Raw genomic sequence first — 21,883 nt, 5'->3', positions numbered from 1 at the left:
GCGAGATAAATCTCTGTTAATTCCTCTTGCAAAACTACAAATGGTCTTGGAAATTCTCCACTTTCAGAATAGCTTCATTAGGATCTTTTCAGTTTGTGTGCTGCCAAGCTCAATAATAGCAAAACCCAGGAATCCAGGGCATGTGGTGCCAAATGTTGCATTTTGCACTTGCATTGAATTTTGCCATACCCACCCAGCCCTGGCCTCAGCACTGTCTGGAAACCAGTTTGGTCTCCAGCTGAATGGAAATGCTGGGTCTGACAGATCAAATCCCATTCAGCTATGAATTCATTTTATGGGTGACCTTGAGCTAGTGGCTGGGTTTGCTGGCTCATAAAGCAACTGGATGTGTACAGATCAGACAGTAAATGCATAGAATACACAGAAACCTGTCGGATAATAGTTTCAGTCTCCCAGGAATACTAACTCAAGGTTGGGATACTTGATCTTTAGGGAGTGAATAAAGTACGTTGTTGCTATGCTGGAGTTTTCAGGCAGATCTGACGCCTTTTGTTCTGGCTTAAACAGAACAGAAAGATTTGGTAATACAGCTTCTATTGCAGCACAAAAATGGACTATAACATTTTTTTTGGTCTATAAGACAGTCAATGAAAATATTGCAAGGGAAAGCTTTAGCTGACTTAGGCTCCTTCCACACCCGTATCAAATCCACATTGAACTTGATTATATGGCAGTGTGGACACAGATAACCCCCGGCGGCGCAGTGGGTTAAACCCCTGTGCTGGCAGGACTGAAGACTGACAGGTCGCAGGTTCGAATCCGGGGAGAGACAGATGAGCTCCCTCTATCAGCTCCAGCTCCTCATCCGGGGACATGAGGGAAGCCTCCCACAAGGATGATAAAAACATCAAATCATCCAGGCGTCCCCTGGGCAATTGCAGACAGCCAATTCTCTCACACCAGAAGCGACTTGCAGTTTCTCAAGTCACTCCTGACACGACCAAAAAAAACCCAAACAGTTCAAAGCAGATATTATGAATTATCTGCCTTGATATTCTGGGTTATATGTCTGTGTGGAAGGACCCCGAGGCCCCCTCCACACAGCTGTATAAAATCCTACATAATCTGCTTTGAACTGGGTTATATGGCAGTGTGGACTCAGATAACCCAGTTCAAAGCAGTTATTGTGGATTATCTGCCTTGATATTCTGGGTTATATGGCTGTGTGGAAGGGCCCTTATTGAGGTCTTACCCTTCATATCCTTGCCTCTTTTACAGAAATTCATAAGGTGCTGTATTCGTTGAGATGTCACAAACTCTGGGAAGAGCTGGGTTCAAATCCAGTCAGATATCAAGCTGGTATCAATGAGTTACCCAATGGATTACCCAGATACCAATAGTTACCCTGGTTCAGCTGTACTCTTTCAGCCTAATCTGTCTCATAGGGTTGCTGTGATTTTAAAGTGAAGGAGAGAACTGCAGCTTAGAAAATATTAGTTTTTTGGTCTATACGTCCTAAAATCCCCAACCAGTAACCATAGACCGAAAAACAATTTTTTGAAGCTCTGGAAAAAGCATTCTGGTGTGAAGTCTATTTCAAAACATAGTACATTTTGGGTTGTTATAGGTTTTTTTCGGGCTATATGGCCATGTTCTAGAGGCATTCTCTCCTGACGTTTCGCCTGCATCTATGGCAAACATCCTCAGAGGTTGTGAGGGCTGTTGGAACTAGGAAAATGGGTTTATATATCTGTGGAATGGCCAGCTTGGGACAAAGAACTCTTGTCTGTTGGAGCTAGGTGTGAATGTTTCAACTGACCACCTTGATTAGCATTTGATGGTCTGGCAGTGCCTGGGGCAATCTTTTGTTGAGAGATGATTAGATGTCCCTCTGAGGATGCTTGCCATAGATGCAGGCGAAACGTCAGGAGAGAATGCCTCTAGAACATGGCCATATAGCTCGAAAAAACCTACAGTAACCCAGTGATTCCGGCCATGAAAGCCTTCGACAATACATAGTACATTTTAAATCCAAAATGAAATGCATGTAAAGAAATAAACATATCATATACTACTAACAGGTTTCATTTGATAAGGATCTGATACTCCCCACTTCCAGTTTTTTAAAATAATTTCTTTGAACAACAACAACAACTTTATTTATAACACTTTCTATCTCCCCGAAGGCACTCAGGGAATCATCCTTTCTTTCTGTGATGATGACACTATGTAACACAATTTTTGTTCCTAGGTTATAAATGTCATCTCTTAATTGATTCTATAATAAAAACAGGGAAAAGTTTATTAAACTGCAAAAACATTGTATTGTCGAAGGCTTTCATGGCCGGAATCACTGGGTTGTTGTTGGTTTTTTTGGGCTATATGGCCATGTTCTAGAGGCATTCTCTCCTGACGTTTCGCCTGCATCTATGGCAAGCATCCTCAGAGGTAGTGAGAACTTTGTTTTTGCGGGACATCCTGCAGCACATTTTGCTATAGTTTTTCAATGAATATCTCATAGAGACTCAATAATAATAATAATAATAATAATAATTATTATTATTATTTTATTTATAGCCCGCCACCATCTCCCCAATAGTTTTTCAATGAATATATCATAGAGACTCAATAATAATAATAATAATAATAATAATAATAATAATAATTTTATTTATAGCCCGCCACCATCTCCCCAATAGTTTTTAATGAATATCTCATAGAGACTCAATAATAATAATAATAATAATAATAATAATAATTTTATTTATAGCCCGCCACCATCTCCCCAATAGTTTTTCAATGAATATATCATAGAGACTCAATAATAATAATAATAATAATAATTTTATTTATAGCCCGCCACCATCTCCCCAATAGTTTTTCAATGAATATATCATAGAGACTCAATAATAATAATAATAATAATAATAATTTTATTTATAGCCCGCCACCATCTCCCCAATAGTTTTTCAATGAATATCTCATAGAGACTCAATAATAATAATAATAATAATTTTATTTATAGCCCGCCACCATCTCCCCAATAGTTTTTCAATGAATATCTCATAGAGACTCAATAATAATAATAATAATAATTTTATTTATAGCCCGCCACCATCTCCCCAATAGTTTTTCAATGAATATCTCATAGAGACTCAATAATAATAATAATAATAATAATTTTATTTATAGTCCGCCACCATCTCCCCAATAGTTTTTAATGAATATCTCATAGAGACTCAATTATTATTATTATTATTATTATTATTATTTTATTTATACCCCGCCACCATCTCCCCAAGGGGGCTTGGAGTGGCTTACATGAGGCCAAGCCCAACAACACATCAAAACACAAACACCAATAAGCAAATAAAACAATATAATTAATATAAATCACATATAAAACAATAATTTAAGAATTTTTAAAAATGCAACCACTTCATCATAGTTTGTGGCAGCCACAAAAATAGTTTCTGGAGTAGAACAACTACTTTCAAAGGAAGTACCACACAATTAAACAGGAAATAACACTTTCAAACCAGGAACAGATTTTTTTCCTTCAAATTTTGTTACATAGTGTGATTATTTCAAGTATCTGGTTCTAGCCCAATGTGACCTTCCAAAGCCTTGACCTCCCGTTGGATTTCATATAAATACATAGGTGAGGCCTCCAGTTACAGGATGAGAAATTGGCAGCTAACAGTTTCCCAGTGTGTACCTAATGGGTGGTAATTCATTTCCGTGAGTACAGTTACAAACATAAGGTTGAACATTAACAAAAGCCAGACTGAAACAGAAAGCAGGTTTTCCTCTGTAGGTGTGAGCAAAGGGCAGGAAACATCCTGAGATTCAGTGGGATGGGTCTCTGTGACTCAGGCAAAGGTCTCTTATCAAATTCCTTGGCTGATGTGCCAGAGGTCAGGTTACACACCCTCAAAACTGAAATGCCTTCCATCGATCCTAGATACAAGTGGCTTGGTCGATCACTAGGGTTGGCTTCATCCAGTGTATCAACTCATGGTTTCAGCCACGTGGATCTCCTTCAGTACCAGACCACAATATTGTTGGTAAAACATCAGGAAGAAATGATCAAATTAGCAACTGTATAAAACCAGCATCCACAAAAATAACTATGTGAAATGATGAAATCAGGGGACTCAAGGTGTTGTCGTATTTGGGTAGTAAAGATGGCAGCACATGAGTATTAAAAGGTTAAAAAACAAATCAGCATAGGGTTTTAGTCTTTTGGTATAGTGATAACAGTACATGTTTTTGTGGTCACATATAACCATAGGGATATTTTTATTTAACAAATACATTTTTTTGCTGAAACACAGCAGAATAATACTATAAACCAGTGTTTCTCAACCTAGGGGTTGGGACCCCTGGGAGGTCCAAGGGGGTGTCAGAGGGGTCACCAAAGACCATCAGAAAACTCAGTATTTTCTGTTGATCATGGGGGTTCTGTGTAGTAAGTTTGGCCCAATTCTATTATTGGTGGCAGGCCCGTAGCCAGGATTTTGATTCGGGGGGGGGGGGGGCTGAGTCTGGGTGAAAGGGGGTTTACCCTAGCAAACCTTTTGTATCATTACCCCAATACCCCCATGCATATGAGATATATTGAGCATGGTGATCAGATCATGATATGAATAAACATAACAGTTTAAATAATGTACCAGTAAGGCCTTTTCACAGACCACCATGAGAATTTCGAGGGGAGGGGGCTGAAGCCCCCAAAGCCCCCCCCCCCCGGCTACATGCCTGGTTGGTGGGATTCAGAATGCTCTTTGATTCTAGGTGAACTATAAATTCCAGCAACTACAACTCCCAAATGTCAATTTTCCCCAAACTCCACCAGTGTTCACATTTGGACATATTGAAAATTAGTGCCAAATTTGGTCCAGATTCATCGTTGTTTGAGGCCACAGTGCTCTCTGGATGTAGGTGAACTACAACTCCAAAACTCAAGATCAATACCCACCAAACCCTTCCAGTACTTTCTGTTGGTCATGAGAGTTCTGTGTGCCAAGTTTGGTTCAATTCCATCATTGGTGGAGTTCAGACTGCTCTTTGATTGTAGGTGAACTATAAATCCCAGCAACTACAACTCCCAAATGACAAAATCAGTCGTCTCCCACCCCCACCCAACCCCACCAGTATTCAAATTTGGGTGTATCGGGTATTTGTACCAAATTTGGTCCAGTGAATAAAAATAAATCTTGCATATCAGAGATTTACATGATGATTCATAACAGTTGTAAAAATACAGTTATGAGGTTGCAACAAAAATATTTTTATGGTTGGGGGTCACCACAACTTGAGTAATTGTATTAAGGTCATGGCGTTAGGAAGGTTGAGAAACACCTTCACTACCTCTGAGGATGCTTGCCATAGATGCAGGCGAAATGTCAGGAGAGAATGCCATATAGCCCGAAAAATCCTACAACAACCCACTGATATAAACAGTCCTTGAGGTTTCACCCCCTTTGATGCAGTTTTCACCCTCCCTAGTGACATCACTGGCTCTAGTAATTTAGTGTTGCGTTCTCATGCTCAAAAGCAGTGTTATTATTGTCATTGTGCTCTGCGTAACTCTCTCTTTCTCTTTGTTTCTCCCTCCTTTGCAGAAAGACCTTCCTGCAAGAAGCTGGAGGTGACATGGCCTCCACCAACCTCTTCTGAGACTTCCCATGTGAATGGGCTCTACCAGGTAACAACCAGACTGATAGCCGTGGTTACATCTCAGAGTTAGAACTTGTACTGTGCCTGTGCTTAGGACTAGCAAATATGTCTGTGGCAGAGAGCTTCAATCCATGCAGATATGCTAGGATGCACAACTATAGATCTCACTTAGCAGGCAAAGCCGTCTCCAATATTAGAGGACAAAAGGACCAACGAGGCAGTTCTCCAGCAGATAAATGCCTTTACAAAAAAACCAGTGACCCAGCAGCAAGGTGCAGGGGCTGATCTTGCCAGAGCTACACAGGCTTTCAGACATATGAATGAAACCTAAAATGGTTATTGAAATGTGTTCACCAGCATCAGAGTGGGCAACATCTAACACAGCCCTATATCCCTGAATATCAAGGCAGAAAATCCCACAATATCTGCTTTGAACTGGGTTATCTGAGTCCACACTCAGATAATGTGGGATTTTCTGCCTTCATATTCTGGTATATAGGGCTGTGTGGAAGGGCGCTCAGTGCTGAGAGGCTACACTGGATACTTCCAAACTTCTCATGAAGCAACATTGCTGCTGTTGGGATTTAGGGGCAAACACTAACATTTCTATTGCTACAGTGGAGGGGAATATACATATTTTTTCTTGGCAAGATATGTTCAGAGGGGGGTTGCCTTTGCTTTCTTCTGAGGCTGAGGGAGTGACTTGCGCAAGGTCATCCAGTGGGTTTACATGACTGAGCAGGTATTTGAAAAGCTTTTGGCCTTTTTTGCACTATAATTTTGACTCTATGATTCTTTTTTCCCCCAAATATTTTTATTGGTTTTCTTAGAATACATCAATACATCAATACCTTCAATAATCTTATATTCCATCCTCAATTCATTACATCAACCAAAGTGTATATATATCTTGTATACTTCCCCCCCCCCACCTCTGTGCCCCCCCCCCACCGGGCCACTTCAATTTGCTTTCTCTTTCCAAAATACCATTTCTTCTTGTGAAGTTAATTTCCCGTCTACTTCTTTTAAGCCCTTCTCAATAATTTTTCCCCAAACTTTATCAAAATCATTTTCCTTCCATACCCCTTTCCTGACTCTTAACCTACATGTCAATTTATCATTTATTGCTATTTTCCATAATTCTTTATACCATTCTTCAATTGATATGTTTATTTTAGCTTTCCAATTCTTCGCTATCAGTAATCTTGCTGCAGTTAAAATGTTATCTATTACATCTTTCTCTGTTTCTTTTTTCAATTTCTTAACATTATATAGTGACAACAATGCAATACTTGCACTTGGTTCTATGATTCTTTTTTAACTGTCATGGCCACATCATGCAGGGACATGAGAGAAGCCTCCCACAAGGATGGTAAAAAATCAAAAACATCCGGGCGTCCCTTGGGCAACATCCTTGCAGACGGTCAATTCTCTCACACCAGAAGCGACTTGCAGTTTCTCAAGTCGCTCCTGACACGACCAAAAAAAAAAAATCATCCTATGATTCTCTGGCAGAGCATTCTAGAGGCTCCTCCCAGGATTGATTAAACGCTTCTGACTCTTCGTGACTTCATGGACCAGTCCACGCCAGAGCTCCCTGTTGGTTGTCACCACCCCCAGCTCCTTCAAGGTCAATCCAGTCACTTCAAGGATGCCATCTTGCCCTTGGTCGGCCCCTCTTCCTTTTTCCTTCCATTTTCCCCAGCATCACTGTCTTCTCTAAGCTCTCCTGTCTTCTCTTGATGTGGCCAAAGTACTTCATCTTTGCCTCTAATATCATTCCATCCAATGAGGAGTCAGGATTTGGGCTTTATTTCCTGACGTATGGACTGGTTGGATCTTCTCGCAGTCCAAGGCACTATCAGAATTTTCCTCCAACATTACAGTCCAAAAGCATCTATCTTCCTTCGTTCAGCCTTCCAAAACCATGTTTAAGCAATGTCAATCTACAACAGGGGTCCCCAAATTAAGGCCCACAGGCTGGATGCAGTCTTCCAAAGTAATTTCCCTGGCCTCCACCCTAAACTTTAGACCAGTGGTCCCCAACACCTAAAATATGGTCTGAAGCCTCACCATTACTACACAACGAGAGTTGCAACGAGAGCGACTGATCTTATAGTGCCGTTGCAACAGGGTTGCCAGAAGGAGAGAGGCTGACTACCCACAAAAGTCACAATAAGCCTCCTGACTGGCTGCTGCTTCTCCTCTTCCTCCTTCGCCCTGAGTGGAGCCATTTCATGTGAAGCCTGGAAGCGGAGGTGCCTTGATGTCTTCATTTTTAGGCCTGCACCTGGAATTATTCAGGAAATAAAGCCCGACTGCTCACTAGAGGGAAGGATATTAGAGGCAAAGATGAAGTACTTTGGCCACATCATGAGAAGACAGGAAAGCTTAGAGAAGACAACAATGCTGGGGGAAAGGGAAGGGAAAAGGAAGTGGTGCCGACCAAGGGCAAGATGGATGGATGGCATCCTTGGAAGTGACTGGCTTGGCTCTGAAGGAGCTGGGGGTGGTGACAGCTGACAGGGAGCTCTGGCGTGGGCTGGTACATGAGGTCACAAAGAGTCGGAAGCGACTGAACAAATAAACAACAACCTGGGATTATTTGGGGTGCTGATTCAGAAAATTGCATTGGATAGACCACATCAGCTCTAGATTATTAAATATGGTTTTTGCGGGCGAGCAGATGGCAACTACTGGATGACATATGTTCTGTATCAGAAACTAGAGCTGATGTGGTCTATCCAATGCAATTTTCTGAATCAGCATCCCAAATAATCAAACCGAATCTAAAGTTAACCAAAAACAGATTCGTAACCCTTTTGGTACTAATATTGGAGAGTGGTCCCTGGTCAAAAAAAGGTTGGAAACCACTGCTTTAGACTTGTGTTCACCCTCAGTCTGAAACGACTTGAAGGCACACAACAACAACAATCCTAATTCACTTGACTCTCTCATCAGCCAAAAGGAGGTCCACACCTCTCATTAAAATACTCATTGAAATTCTCATTGAGGAGCCCCTGGTAGCGCAGTGGGTTAAACCCCTGTGCTGGCAGGACTGAAGACCGACAGGTCGCAGGTTTGAATCCGGGGAGAGCGCGGATGAGCTCCCTCTAACAGCTCCAGCTCCTCATACGGGGACATGAGAGAAACCTCCCACAAAGGCAGTAAAAACATCAAAACATCTGGGCATCCCTGGGCAACATCCTTGCAGACAGCCAATTCTCTCACACCAGAAGCAACTTGAAGTTTCTCAAGTTGCTCCTGACACGACAAAAAAAAAATTGAAATACTAGTAAGTTTATGTTGGTTAAAATTGTTCTTCAAATATTGTATTTTTCTTTCTTTCTTTTTTGCACTACAAATAAGATATGTGCAGTGTGCATCGGAATTCATTCATGCTTTTTTAAAAACTATAGTCCAGCCCCTAACAGTACGAGGAAATGTGAACCAGTCCTTTCTTTAAAGAATCCGAGGACCCATGATCTACGATAACTGTATAATATGAGGTAGACCTTTGTTGCGTTTGTGAAGCAGTCAAATTTTAATGGTGTGGCTTTAGCTGTGGAAGGCGTACCAGAAACCACAGTGGGCCACATTTGTTCTGGGTGGGGTGGCATAGCCCACTCTGGATTAATACTATAAATGTCTCTGGGGCTGACTATGAGATCTGCTATTAACCTAAATACTCATAGATCTATCATGGAAGATGAGGTCACACTCACCCTATATTACACTTTGCTCCCTTTTCCCTTAGGAAGATAAGCTGCGTAAATTGGACCACAGCTCCCTATAGCTTGTGCAAGGGCTGGCTCTTCAGGTCTTTTTGGAGCGCATCCCCTATCAGCCGGTGGTGAGGAATTCTGGGAATTGAAGTTCCCCTATCTGGAAGGCTGCAGTTTGCCCACCCTAATCTAAAATAACAATTCAGCATGTTGCCCTGATATGTTTTACTGTATCAGCCTCCCCAAAACAGCTCAAGGAGGATACCAAAACTATTCTCATCTGTTTCAATTTGAGCGTACATACAAACTGTCCTGATAGTTCAAACCCCATGTAAGGGGCTGATCTGCTGTCCTTAACAGTACACAATGCCTACTGGCGGTGGAAACAAGGGTTGCTTATCTTTCCCTTTGCATACCTCACCCTCTTTTTCACAAAGCCTCAATAGGCTCATTGTAATGCATTTGAATTTTGTATCCTTTCTACCTGATAGAAATAGACAAGCAAATGGTACATAACAGTGCTCGGCTGTCCTTCAAAAGGTTCCTTGTGAATACATTTCCCATTATTCAAATCCTGGCACAAAGTTTGGCACTCTTTTGTTTCATTTGCTCATGTATTGATATGAAAAACAGACTCTGCCATTCACTTTTCAAAGGCCAAAATCCATCTTCATTTCCATGATGGTACAACACAGCCCCGAAAGTATGAATTCGAGCGCTGGACAAAGAATAAGGAGATACGTCTGCTCAGCCATAGAAGCCTATGGGTAAACTTGGACAAGTCACACTCTCTCAACCTCAAAGAAAGGCATAAGCAACCCCTCTGAACAAATATTGCCTGGAAAATCACACGATAGGTTTATTTTGTTGTTGTTTATTCGTTCAGTAGCTTCCGATTCTTCGTGACCTCATGGACCAGCCCACGCCAGAGCTCCCTGTCAGCCGTCACCACCCCCAGCTCCTTCTGGATCAAGCCAGTCACTTCAAGGATGCCATCCATCCCTCTTGCCCTTGGTCGACCCCTCTTCCTTTTTCCTTCCATTTTTCCCAGCATCATTGTCTTCTCCAAGCTTTCCTGTCCTCTCATGATGTGGCCAAAGTACTTCATCTTGGCCTCTACTATCCTTCCCTCCAATGAGCAGTCGGGCTTTATCTCCTGAAGTATGGACTGGTTGGGTCTTCTTGTGGCCCAAGCCACTCTCAGAACTTTCCTCCAGCACCACTGTTCAAAAGCATCTGTCTTCCTTCGCACAGGGTTTTAGGGTTGCCATAAGTGAGAAATGACTTGAAGATACAACAGAATCTACTACTACAAGTTTGTAGGGACTTCCTGGAGCACAGAAATGTTCATTTTTGGACCACAGCTCCTAACCTAAATCCTCCATCCAGCATTGGAAATATAGTCCAAAACCCGAGCTTTCCCAATATTCCATATTATCTAAAAGTAAGAACTTTTCTTTCCACCGTGTGCCCTCTTTTCTTACTTGGTGAAAAATGAGCTGAGAGAAATGATAGCTATGAGTTCAAGAACTTGGCTAAAGAGCCAGGTTTCGGTCCCAGATCTGGGATAAAAAACGTATACACTTTTACAGAGCAAATGCATGGGGCAAAACAAAATTATGCTTATATTTGTTTAAATTGTTCTTTATTTTAATTATTGTATTGTTTAAAAGTGGTTTTTTTTTTTTGCACTACAAATAATATATGTGCAGTGTGCATTCATTCGATTTTTTTTCAAATTATAATCTGGCCCTCCAACAGTTTGAGGGACTGTGACTTGGTCCCCTGTTTAAAAAGTTTGAGGACCCTTGATATAGACAAAAGATAGGGAATATGATAGCATGGACCATCTAAACTTCAGTATTCTGTTCCATATATTTATATTTTGCATTCTGTTCCATATATTTAGTATTCAGTTTCATATATTTATGTTTCAGGATCTTGTAATTCCCCACATCTATTGTTCATCATGCTATGCTCCGGAGCTTGGATTACCCATTAGTATATACCACCATATTGCTGTGCCAGGTTTTAATTTTAGAAGGTTGTCATAGAGCCTTGCAATTATATTTCACTCAATGCTAAATAGTGTGGATGTGGTAGTTGCTTTTTCACTATATATTTATGATCTATGGCAAGGATGTAATACGGTTCTGAGTTACTCTTTTGTGACATGAGAAAGCAAAGTGTGCTCCAATTGATATTCGTAGGTAGGAAGAATGTTGTCTGCATTCTCTGCCCCATGCACTGCAATGTTTTGCCCAGCCTGAAAACTGTGATCCTAAGCACTAGGGAGTACTTAGGTGATCCTTCCTAGTCCGAGGATGATGGTTCTTCAAGTGGAGTGTTCTGGCGGTGGGTCCGTTCCATTTGTGCCTCTTCAAATTCTACAGCACTGCTGGCCACAGCTGACCTCCAACTGGAGTGCTCAAGGGCCAGGGCTTCCCAGTTCTCAGTGTCTACGCCAGAGTTTTTAAGGTTGGCTTTGAGCCCGTCTTTGAGCCCTTTTATGGAGTAAGCCCCATAGAAACACATTTGATTTGGCAGGAAAAACGGGTGACCCTCTAGATCAGTGGTTCTCAACCTTCCTAATGCCATGACCATTTAATACAGTTCCTCATGTTGTGGTAATTCCCAACCATGAAATTATTTTGTTGCTTGCATTGTCGAAGGCTTTCATGGCTGGAATCACTCAATTCTTGTGGGTTTTTTCGGGCTATATGGCCATGTTCTAGAGGCATTTCTCCTGACGTTTCGGCTGCATCTATGGCAAGCATCCTCGGATGCTTGCCATAGATGCAGGCGAAATGTCAGGAGAAATGCCTCTAGAACATGGCCATATAGCCCGAAAAAAACCCACAAGAACTATTTTGTTGCTACTTCATAACTGTAATTTTGCTACTGTTATGAATCATCATGTAAATATCTGACATGTAGGATGTATTTTCATTCACTGGACCAAATTTGGCACAAATACCCGATATGGGATTGATTTTGCCATTTGGAAGTTGTAGTTGCTGGGATTTATAGTTAACCTACAATCAAAGAACATTCTGAACTCCACCAACAATGGAATTGCACCAAACTTGGCACACAGAACTCCCATGACCAACAGAAAATGGTTTGGTGGGCATTGATCTTTTGGAGTTGTAGTTCACCTACATCCAGAGAGCACTGTGGACTCAAATAACAATGGATGTGTACCTAACTTGGCACAAATACTCAATATGCCCAAATGTGAACACTGGTGTAGTTTGGGGAAAATAAACATTGACATTTGGGAGTTGTAGTTGCTAGGATTAATAGTTCACCTACAATCAAAGAGCACTCTGAACCCAGCCCACAATAGATCTGCACCAAACATGGCACAGTACCTACATAGCTGACACTGGTGAGGTGGGGGTGGGGCTGTTTTTGAATTCTGGGAATTGTAGTTCACGAACACCAAAAAGTATGAGAAGGACAGGCAGAGAGATCTTCAGCCTTCTCTGCCAAAGAGGTTCTAATGCTGTGGACCATTAGAAATATGTGTTTTCTTTTGGTCTTTGGCGATCCCTCTTTAACACCCTCCCCCTTGCAACCCTGACCTTTAGGTTGAGAAACACTGCTCTAGATGTTCCAAGCAATCTCCACAATCGACCATTTTGACTGATGAGCATTGCAATTCAAAAATATCAGAAGGCTACAAGTTGGCTATGTCTGCTGCTGTATTTACTGCCACGTTAATGGGCCTCAAATGGCAGTGCATGTGTGCATACATTTTTCCGTAAACGCTAAACAATAATAACAATAAACAACAAGAGTAATTGTAAATGTATTGTGGTAGCTTGCAACTTAATCATGAAATTTATTAAAGACAAGCACATCCACCAGTTGAATGAAAATGCTTGAATTTGTACTCAATTATGATGGGGGGGGGGTGAATTAGGGAGTGCTTATCTTTCGGCCTCCATTCTCTATGTCCTGAAATGAACCTTGGCCATGAAACAGCAGGCCATGGGCTCAATCCAATTGATACAATCCATTTTTCTTTGCAGAAGACAATGGCATTGAATCTGTTCCTGGAACCAAATCTTCCTCCATTGCTGGGAATAGTTACTTTTAAGACTATTTATTTATCATGTCAGGAGCGAACCAATACAGTTGTATTGCATTAAAAACAAACAAACAAACCACAAAGTTTGCAGGCTTGGTATCCTATTAAAAGTCCTTTGACCAGTATCTGGCCACTTGGTGTTGCAGCAAGAAGGTCCTCCATTGTGCATGTGGCAGGGCTCAGGTTGCATTACAGTAGGTGGTCTGTGGTTTGCTCTTCTCCACACTCGCATGTCGTGGATTCCACTTTGTAGCCCCATTTCTTAAGGTTGGCTCTGCATCTCGTGGTGCCAGAGCGCAGTCTGTTCAGCACCTTCCAAGTCGCCCAGTTTGTGTGCCCAGGAGGGAGTCTTCATTTGGTATCAGCCATTGATTGAGGTTCTGGGTTTGAGCCTGCCACTTTTAGACTCTTGCTTGCTGAGGTGTTCCAGTGAGAGTCTCTGTAGATGTTAGAAAACTATTTCTTGATTTAAGTCGTTGGCATGCTGGCTGATACCCAAACAAGGGGTGAGCCAGAGATGTCACTGCCTTGGTCCTACTTTTAAGACTACAAATTCCAGATTCTCATGCAGTCTGGCCAGTGGATATGCTTGTTGGAAATCGTGGGAGTTGTCATCCAAAAAGACCTTCTTCTCTTTATTCTGTTCTCTCCCAAAGGAACAATAAGGGATCTTCCTTGAATTTTGCTCACTAACCCCGCTTCTTTCTCTCCCCCATTGAACCCACAGTCAGAGAAAAGTCCTCGAATCCTTCGTCGCCAGAGGAGTGCCTTAATCGAACGCTGGGAGTCTGGGGCCGTTGGCAACCAGGAGGATGAAGATTAGAGACATTTTCTCAGCGAGAAGAAGCAGCGGTTCGCGTCTCCAGTGATAAGACACATGGCGGACCTGGGGGGAGCTTCCCCACTCCTATGCAAGGACATACTACCAGAGCCAACTATGTTTTCGTTTCACTCAGCCTTTTGATTTGACTTTCCCCAAAAACATATCTGCAGGGTGATTATGGGATGGAACTGTGCTTATAATAGGCTGTCTTCCAAACTTTTTATATGGAATGAGGAGAAGGGATGAATGGGTAAGCTTCAAGTGCACAAAGCATGACTATCTGCTAGTGTTACATTTGCAAAGGGTCCCCTAGGAGGATTCATTCCAAGTGCTTTCCACATTCAGCTCCATGCTAGGTTTTTGCTGGCTCTTCTGACCTGTATTAGACAGACTCTCTGCAAAAGTTATATGGGTGCATCCATACGGGAAGCCCATGCCCAGAGAGGCACTGTTAGGCACACTATTAGGATGACTGGATTCATAAGAGAGAGCAAGGCAATAGGGAATGTTACTTTTTGAACTACAACTCCCAAAATCTCCCAATACCCCTGCTGGCTGGGGCTTCTGGAAGCTATAGTCTAACAAATAACCAAGTAGCTGTGTCAGCAATTCCCATCCCAACAGAATATTTTTGTATTGGGGTAGTTCACAGGTTGCAGAGGACCAACAGTCTGTGTGGATATATGTCTCAGAGGATTGGAGGAAGTTACACTTTGGAGTATAATTCCCAGAATCTCTAGGTAAGGAATTCTGTGTGTTGTAGCCAGGAAAGGATTTCTCACTACCAGCCCTGATCCCTGTGACATCAGAGTGCTACTTCCAATAAGATATTTTACCCTTTTAATATGAGAATTTTGGCATGTTTTTTTTCCTTTGGGTATTTAGCTCTAAGACCAAAACAAAATATGTCTTATAAGAGCCAGAGACTATAGATAGCAATGTGCTCTATGTATTATCAAAGGCTTTCACGGACGGAATCACTGGGTTGTTGTATTTTTTTTCGGGCTGTATGGTCATGTTCTAGAAGCATTGTCTCCTGACATTTCGCCTGCATCTGTGGGGATCTCACAACCTCTGAGGATGCTTGCCACAGATGCAGGCTAAACGTTAGGAGAGAATGTTTCTAGAACATGGCCATACAGCCCGAAAAAACCTACAACAACCCAGTGATTCCGGCCATGAAAGCCTTCGACAATACAAAGTACATTTTAAATCCAAAATGAAATGCATGTAAAGAAATAAACATATCACATACTGCTAACAGGTTTCATTTGATAAGGATCTGATACTCCCCACTTCCATTTTTTTTAAAAAAAATTCCTTTGAACAACAACAAAAACTTTATAACACTTTCTATCTCCCCGAAGGCACTCAGGGAATCATCCTTTCTTTCAGTGATGATGACACTATGTAACACAATTTTTGTTCCTAGGTTATAAATGTCATCTCCTAATTGATTCTATAATAAAAACATGGGAAAAGTTTATTAAACTGCAAAACTTTCTTTTTATGGGACATCCTGCAGCACATTTTGCTATAGTTTTTCAATGAATATGACATTCATTGAAAACAATTTTTTTTATTAACTTCATTTGTACCCCCGCTACCATCTCCCCAAGGGACTCGGTGCGGCTTACATGAGGCCAAGCCCAAACACAACAATACAAGCAGTAAAACATCAATACAAGCAATTAAAAAACATAGACAATAAAATACACAACATTATCAAAAAGCAACACATAATTAAAAACAGAGGGGAGGCCAAATGTAGAGTTAAAATTGGAAATAATGCTGGGCCATGAATGGAAGGTGATACTGGTGTTTGTGGAAGGGCATACGAGCAGACTCAGGGAAATGTGCTTTGGAGGACAAAGTGCTATGGGGTCATTATTCTAGGAAGGCACACTGGAACAGCCACGTCTTCAAGCTCCTCCTGAAGACTGCCAGAGTTGGAGCCTGTCTGATATCTTTAGGGAGTGAGTTCCAGAGTCGAGGGGCCACCACTGAAAAGGCCCTCACTCTCGTCCCCACCAAACGCGCCTGCGATGCTGGTGGGATTGAGAGCAGGGCCTCTCCAGAAGATTGAAGGGATCGTGTGGGTTCATATACAGAGATACGATCATGTAGGTAGGCGGGTCCCAAACCGTTCAGGGCTTTGTAGGTAAGAACCTGAACCTTGAATTGGGTTTGGTAGATGAATGGCAGCCAGTGGAGCTCCTTGAACAGGAAGGAAAACAAACCACTTCATCATAGTTTGTGGCAGCCACAAAAATAGTTCCTGGAGTAGAACAACTACTTTCAAAGGAAGTACCACACAATTAAACAGGAAATAACACTTTCAAACCAGGAACAGATTTTTTTCTTCAAATTTTGTTACATAGTGTATCTCCTCCTACTTAAGGTAGGAGAGAGCTCAAGAAACCATCAAGGGCATCCAGGAGTAGAGGCACCCAACAAATTCTGGTTTTATGCAGACTTTTCTTCCTTGAAATAAAGTAGATACAGTGCAGTCACAGGGCTATGTGTCACCTACTAGGCTGTTTTTGGGCCACAACCTTTCCAGGCTCTGGATCCTGTCCCCCTTTAAGGTCTTTGTCAAAGAAGAACTATGTCTCTCTAGAGTCTCAGAACTGCCAGTTCCACATTCTAATTCGCTCCACCAAATACATGTCTTTTGTTTTTCATTTCTCTTTTAGAATCTAGTCTTCTAAAGCAACATCTGGTTTCCTGTCACAGTTTTCATGTTCCTTTAATTTATTGATTCTCCTACCGATAAAATATACTAGGGTGATGAGGTTCAACATCTGGTTTCCTGTGACAGATGAGCAACATATATGTGGTGTTTGATGGAAAACACAGGAGGAACATATGAATGGAAACCCTTCTAAGTTCTGAGGATGCCTGCCATAGATGCAGGTGAAACGTCAGGAGAGAATACTTCTAAAACATGGCCATACAGCCCAAAAAACCTACAACAACTTTCTAAGTGGCCTTCACTGATTGTGGGCTTAAAATTGTTGACCTTGGAATTAACCAAACTATCATCTAGTCATAAACTAAAACAAATGATTGCAGTCTTATGATCAACAGATTGCAGTTTCCCAAGTAGTTTTGCAGGAATCCAAGACTTAGTAAGTTGTAGAATGCGGACTTGGCGAATCCTGCGTTCAAATCTCTGCTCAACTCTTGAACCATAATAAGTGACCCTGGCAAATTACATCCTTATGTCACTAGAGAAACCTCTTCTGAATAAACCTTGCCAAGAAAACAAGAACAACAATACAAAAGAGGCATTGAATAATTTGGAAAATGTCTTAGCTTGTTAGAACAGTCTCTCATTGAATTAATACAACATAATTCTACAACATGGGAGCCACGGTGGCGCAATGGGTTAAACCCTTGTGCCGACTATACTGCTGACCGGAAGGTGGGCAGTTCGAATCCCACGAGACAGAGTGAGCCCCCTCTGTCAGCTCCAGCTTTATTATTATTATTATTATTATTATTATTATTATTAACTTTATTTATATCCCTCTAACATCTCCCGAAGGACTCGGTACGGATTACAAAAGGCCAAGGCCCTTAATAAAACAACAGCATAACAAATACAACAATAAACTCATAAAGCAAAACAATAAACATTAAAGCAATAGCAAAAAACATTAGAACAATAATACCACGACGCATTTAAAAACTAAGGCTGGGCCAACCGTAATGAATAAAATTTAAAAAGTGTTGGACATGACAGGTGCCATGGATAGGTTTTTAGAGATAGGTGCGGTGTGCAGACAATCTTAAATATCTAATAAAGTGCATTTGGGACATGATGCTAGAAGTTTCCTATTCTGGAAAGGCACACTGGAACAGCCACATCTTCAAGCTCTTCCTAAAGACTGCCAACGTAGGGGCTTGTCTGATGTCCTTGGGGAGAGAGTTCCAGAGTTGGGGGGCTATCACAGAGAAGGCCCTGTCCCTCGTCCTCACCAACCGCGCTTGCAACGCAGGTGGGATCGTGAGCAGGGCCTCTCCAGATGATCGGAGAGATCATGTGGGTTCATATACGGAGATGTGGCCACGCAGGTAGGCAGGTCCCAAACCGTTTAGGGCTTTGTAGGTAAGCACCTGCACCTTAAATTGGGATCAGAAAATGAACGGCAGGCAATGGAGCTCCTTAAACAGGAGGGTTGACCTCTCTTTGTAAGGAGCACCAGTTAACAACCTGGCCGCCGCCCGTTGGACCAGTTGGAATTCCGGGCCGTTTTCAAGGGGAGCCCCACGTAGAGCGCATTGCAGTAGTCCAATCTGGAGGTGACTAAGGCATGGACCACCCTGGCCAGCTTCCCATGCAGGGACATGAGGGAAGCTTCCCACAGGATGGTAACACATCCGGGCGTCCCCTGGGCAACATCCTTGCAGACACTGACTCTCTCACACCAGAAGCAACTTGCAGTTTCTCAAGTCACTTCTGACATGACAAAAAAAAATCCTAAACCATGATTCTGAAATTAATGCCGCGTTTTCAATTTGCCTCCATTACGTTAGTTTGCTTAAGTTCTCCCTTTACATTAAAAATGTCCAAATTAATAGATAACTTCATTTGTTTTCATGAGATAGTTCCTTTGTCAGGTTTTATTTGTAATCTTTATAACTGTGTAAACTATTTGCTAAGATGAAATAACTGCAGTTAGTTATCAATTATTGCCCCTGAGATAGCAGGTGTAATGCAGAACAGGATTGCACTACACTTGTGAAGAAATCCTGTATGTCAGCCAGGAAGTAACAGCCGGTAGGTATTAGTCTTGTGGAGGAAGGCAGGCATTTTTAGTTGGATCGTTTCCTCTTCTCCCTTCTTTATTGAAAGCATTTCCACATTCTCAAGACAACAAATAAACAACCAAACTGAAACTAAATCCAGACAAGACAGAGGTACTCCTGGTCAGTCGCAAGGCCGAACGGGATATAGGGTTACAGCCTGTGCTGGACGGGGTCGCACTCCCCTTGAAGGCGCAGGTTCGCAGCTTGGGTGTGACTCTGGACTCATCGTTGAGCCTGGACCCCCAGGTTTCAGCGGTGACCAGGGGAGCATTTGCACAGCTTAGGCTCGTGCGCCAGCTGCGCCCGTATCTCGGGAAGTCTGACTTGGCCACGGTGGTACACGCTCTTGTCACATCCCGCCTGGATTACTGCAACGCTCTCTACGTGGGGCTGCCCTTGAAGACGGCCCGGAAGCTTCAGCTGGTCCAGCGTGCGGCAGCCATGTTACTAGCTGGAACGGGTAGCAGGGAGCACACAACGCCCTTGTTGTCCCAGCTTCACTGGCTGCCGATTTGCTACCGGACCCAATTCAAGGTGCTGGTCTTGGCCTACAAAGCCCTAAACGGTTCCGGCCCAAAATACCTTTCTGACCGCATCTTGGCCTACGAGCCCACGAGGACCTTGAGATCGTCTGGGGAGGCCCTTCTCTCGATCCCGCCTGCATCACAGGCACGGCTGGCGGGGACGAGGGAGAGGGCCTTCTCGGTGGTGGCCCCCCGGCTGTGGAACACTCTCCCGGCACACATCAGACAGGCGCCCTCCCTCATGTCCTTTCGAAAAAGCCTTAAGACCTGGCTGTCCGAGAGGGCATTTAATTAAGTGCTAAGCAACAACATTACGGTAATGAGAACTGGAATGGTATAAGGAAAATGAGACTGGCTATGATTCTACTAAGAGACGAAGCGGATTTTTATGTAGTTTGTATTTGTTGTATAGTCATATGTTGTTGATACTGGCCTCTGTAACTGTCTTTTTATGTGTACTGTACACCGCCATGAGTCGCCCGTAAGGGCTGAGAATGGCGGTCAATAAGTGCATCTAATAAATAATTAATAAATAATTAAAACAGTGTAAAAATAAGAATCTTTTTGTAAGGAGTGTTTTCTCAAATAGCATGATGTACAAACTCGTAAACGCAGTCTAAAAATAATCCTAGAATCTAGTTTTGAAACAGTTGAGCTGGCAATTTCAAACACTGAATACCACCTGCTGAAAAGAGACAGAGACAGCCTAAGTTCCTCTGGTGTGGAGTTTCATAGACAGGGCGCTGCTACAGAGAAAGCCATTGATTGTACCCACCAACCTAATTCCACATAGTGTTGGGACACACAACAGAGCCTCTTCCAAAGATCTCAGATTTCTGGAAGGCTGATATGGGAGGAGATGGTCTTTCGTGCATCTTTTTATTTATTTATTTATTTAAAAATTTTCTATCCCAATCTTCTCTACCTCCGTAGAGGGACTCAGACCAGCTAACAGCAAGGATTCAGTGCTAACACTACAATCTAAAATATCAAAACACTCTAACAACAAACATCAACAATGAATTAAAATACATATAGGGTAAAATACATATAAGCCAGTTCGTCAAGATAAAAATCATATCCAATTCAGTCTATATCTTGTGGGCCATAACTTTGGTCAATTGCCGGTCTTAGCTATCATTCTGGGACTGCCTCGTTCCAAAGCCATGATTTTACTAGCTTCCTAAAGGTCAGGAGGGAGGGGGCAGATCTAATTTCATTCGGGAGAGAGTTCCATAGTCGAGGGGTCAACACAGAGAAGGCCTTGTCTCTTGTTCCCACCAGATGCGACTGCGAAAGTGGTGGGACTGAGAGCAGAGCCCCTCCAGAAGATTTTAGAACCTTGACGGTTCATAGGGGAGAATACATTCGGACAGATAAACTGGGCCGGAACAGTATAGGGTTTTGTAGGTTAAAACCAGCACTTTGAGTTGTGCTTGGAAGGTAATTGGCAGCCAGTGGAGCTGGCGCAACAAGGGAGTTGTGTGCTTCCTGTATCCTGCTCCCATCAATAGCCTGGCTGCCGAACGTTGGACTAGTTGCAGCTTCCGGGCAGTCTTCAGAGGCAACCCCACGTAGAGAGTGTTGCAGTAGTCTATACAGGATGTAACAAGAGCTTGGACCACCGTGGCCAAGTCAGACTTCCCAAGGTACGGGCGCAGCTGGCGCACAAACTTTAACTGTGCAAAAGCTCCCCTGGCCACCACCATGACCTAGGGTTCCAGGCTCAGCGATGAATCCAGGATCACTCCCAAGCTGCACACCTGCGCCTTCTTGGCTCCAAATCGTTTAGGGCTCTATAGGTCAACACTTGCACACTGAATTGAGAACAGAAGAAATGGTGTTGTATGGTCTAAAATGCAGACCTGACACCAATCTGGAGCCTCTGGTGGTGCAATGGATTAAACTAGGGGTCCTCAAACCTTTTAAACAGAGAGCCAGGTCGCAGTTCCTCAAACTGTTCGAGGGCTAGATTATAATTTGAATGAAAACATGAATGAATTCCTATGCACACTACACATATCTTATTTGTATTTATTTATTTATTTATTTATTTATTTATTTATTTATTTGGTATGCTTGTATACCGCTAATATCTCAGCCTGTGCGGCGACTCATTGCGGTTTACAACATGTTAAAATATACAATGTTAAAATATACAATTCGCTTAAGCATATAAAATTAAAATTAAGAATACATACAAAAACATACGCAGTATTGGGCCACCAATACAGATCGGGACATCTCATAGTTAGTG

General features: G+C 42.4%; 1 protein-coding gene across 3 annotated transcripts in view; it reads left to right on the top strand.

Moving 5' to 3' along the window:
- MISP3 (MISP family member 3) overlaps positions 1 to 15,249 on the top strand; it is a 49,016-nt gene extending 33,767 nt beyond the window's left edge. For all 3 annotated transcript variants that reach the window (XM_067463989.1, XM_060759789.2, XM_067463991.1), the window contains exons 3-4: positions 5,589 to 5,671; positions 14,192 to 15,249. In XM_067463989.1, coding sequence (XP_067320090.1) covers positions 5,589 to 5,671; positions 14,192 to 14,287 — 179 coding nt within the window. In that variant the 3' untranslated portion in view covers positions 14,288 to 15,249. The remainder of the gene's footprint in view (positions 1 to 5,588; positions 5,672 to 14,191) is intronic.
- The last annotated feature ends 6,634 nt before the right edge of the window (positions 15,250 to 21,883 follow it).

The sequence above is a fragment of the Anolis sagrei genome, chromosome 2 (genome assembly GCF_037176765.1).
Source record: "Anolis sagrei isolate rAnoSag1 chromosome 2, rAnoSag1.mat, whole genome shotgun sequence".
NCBI lineage: Eukaryota > Metazoa > Chordata > Lepidosauria > Squamata > Dactyloidae > Anolis > Anolis sagrei.
Note: the sequence above shows the minus strand (reverse complement) of the source record. Positions and strands in the feature narration are given on the sequence as shown.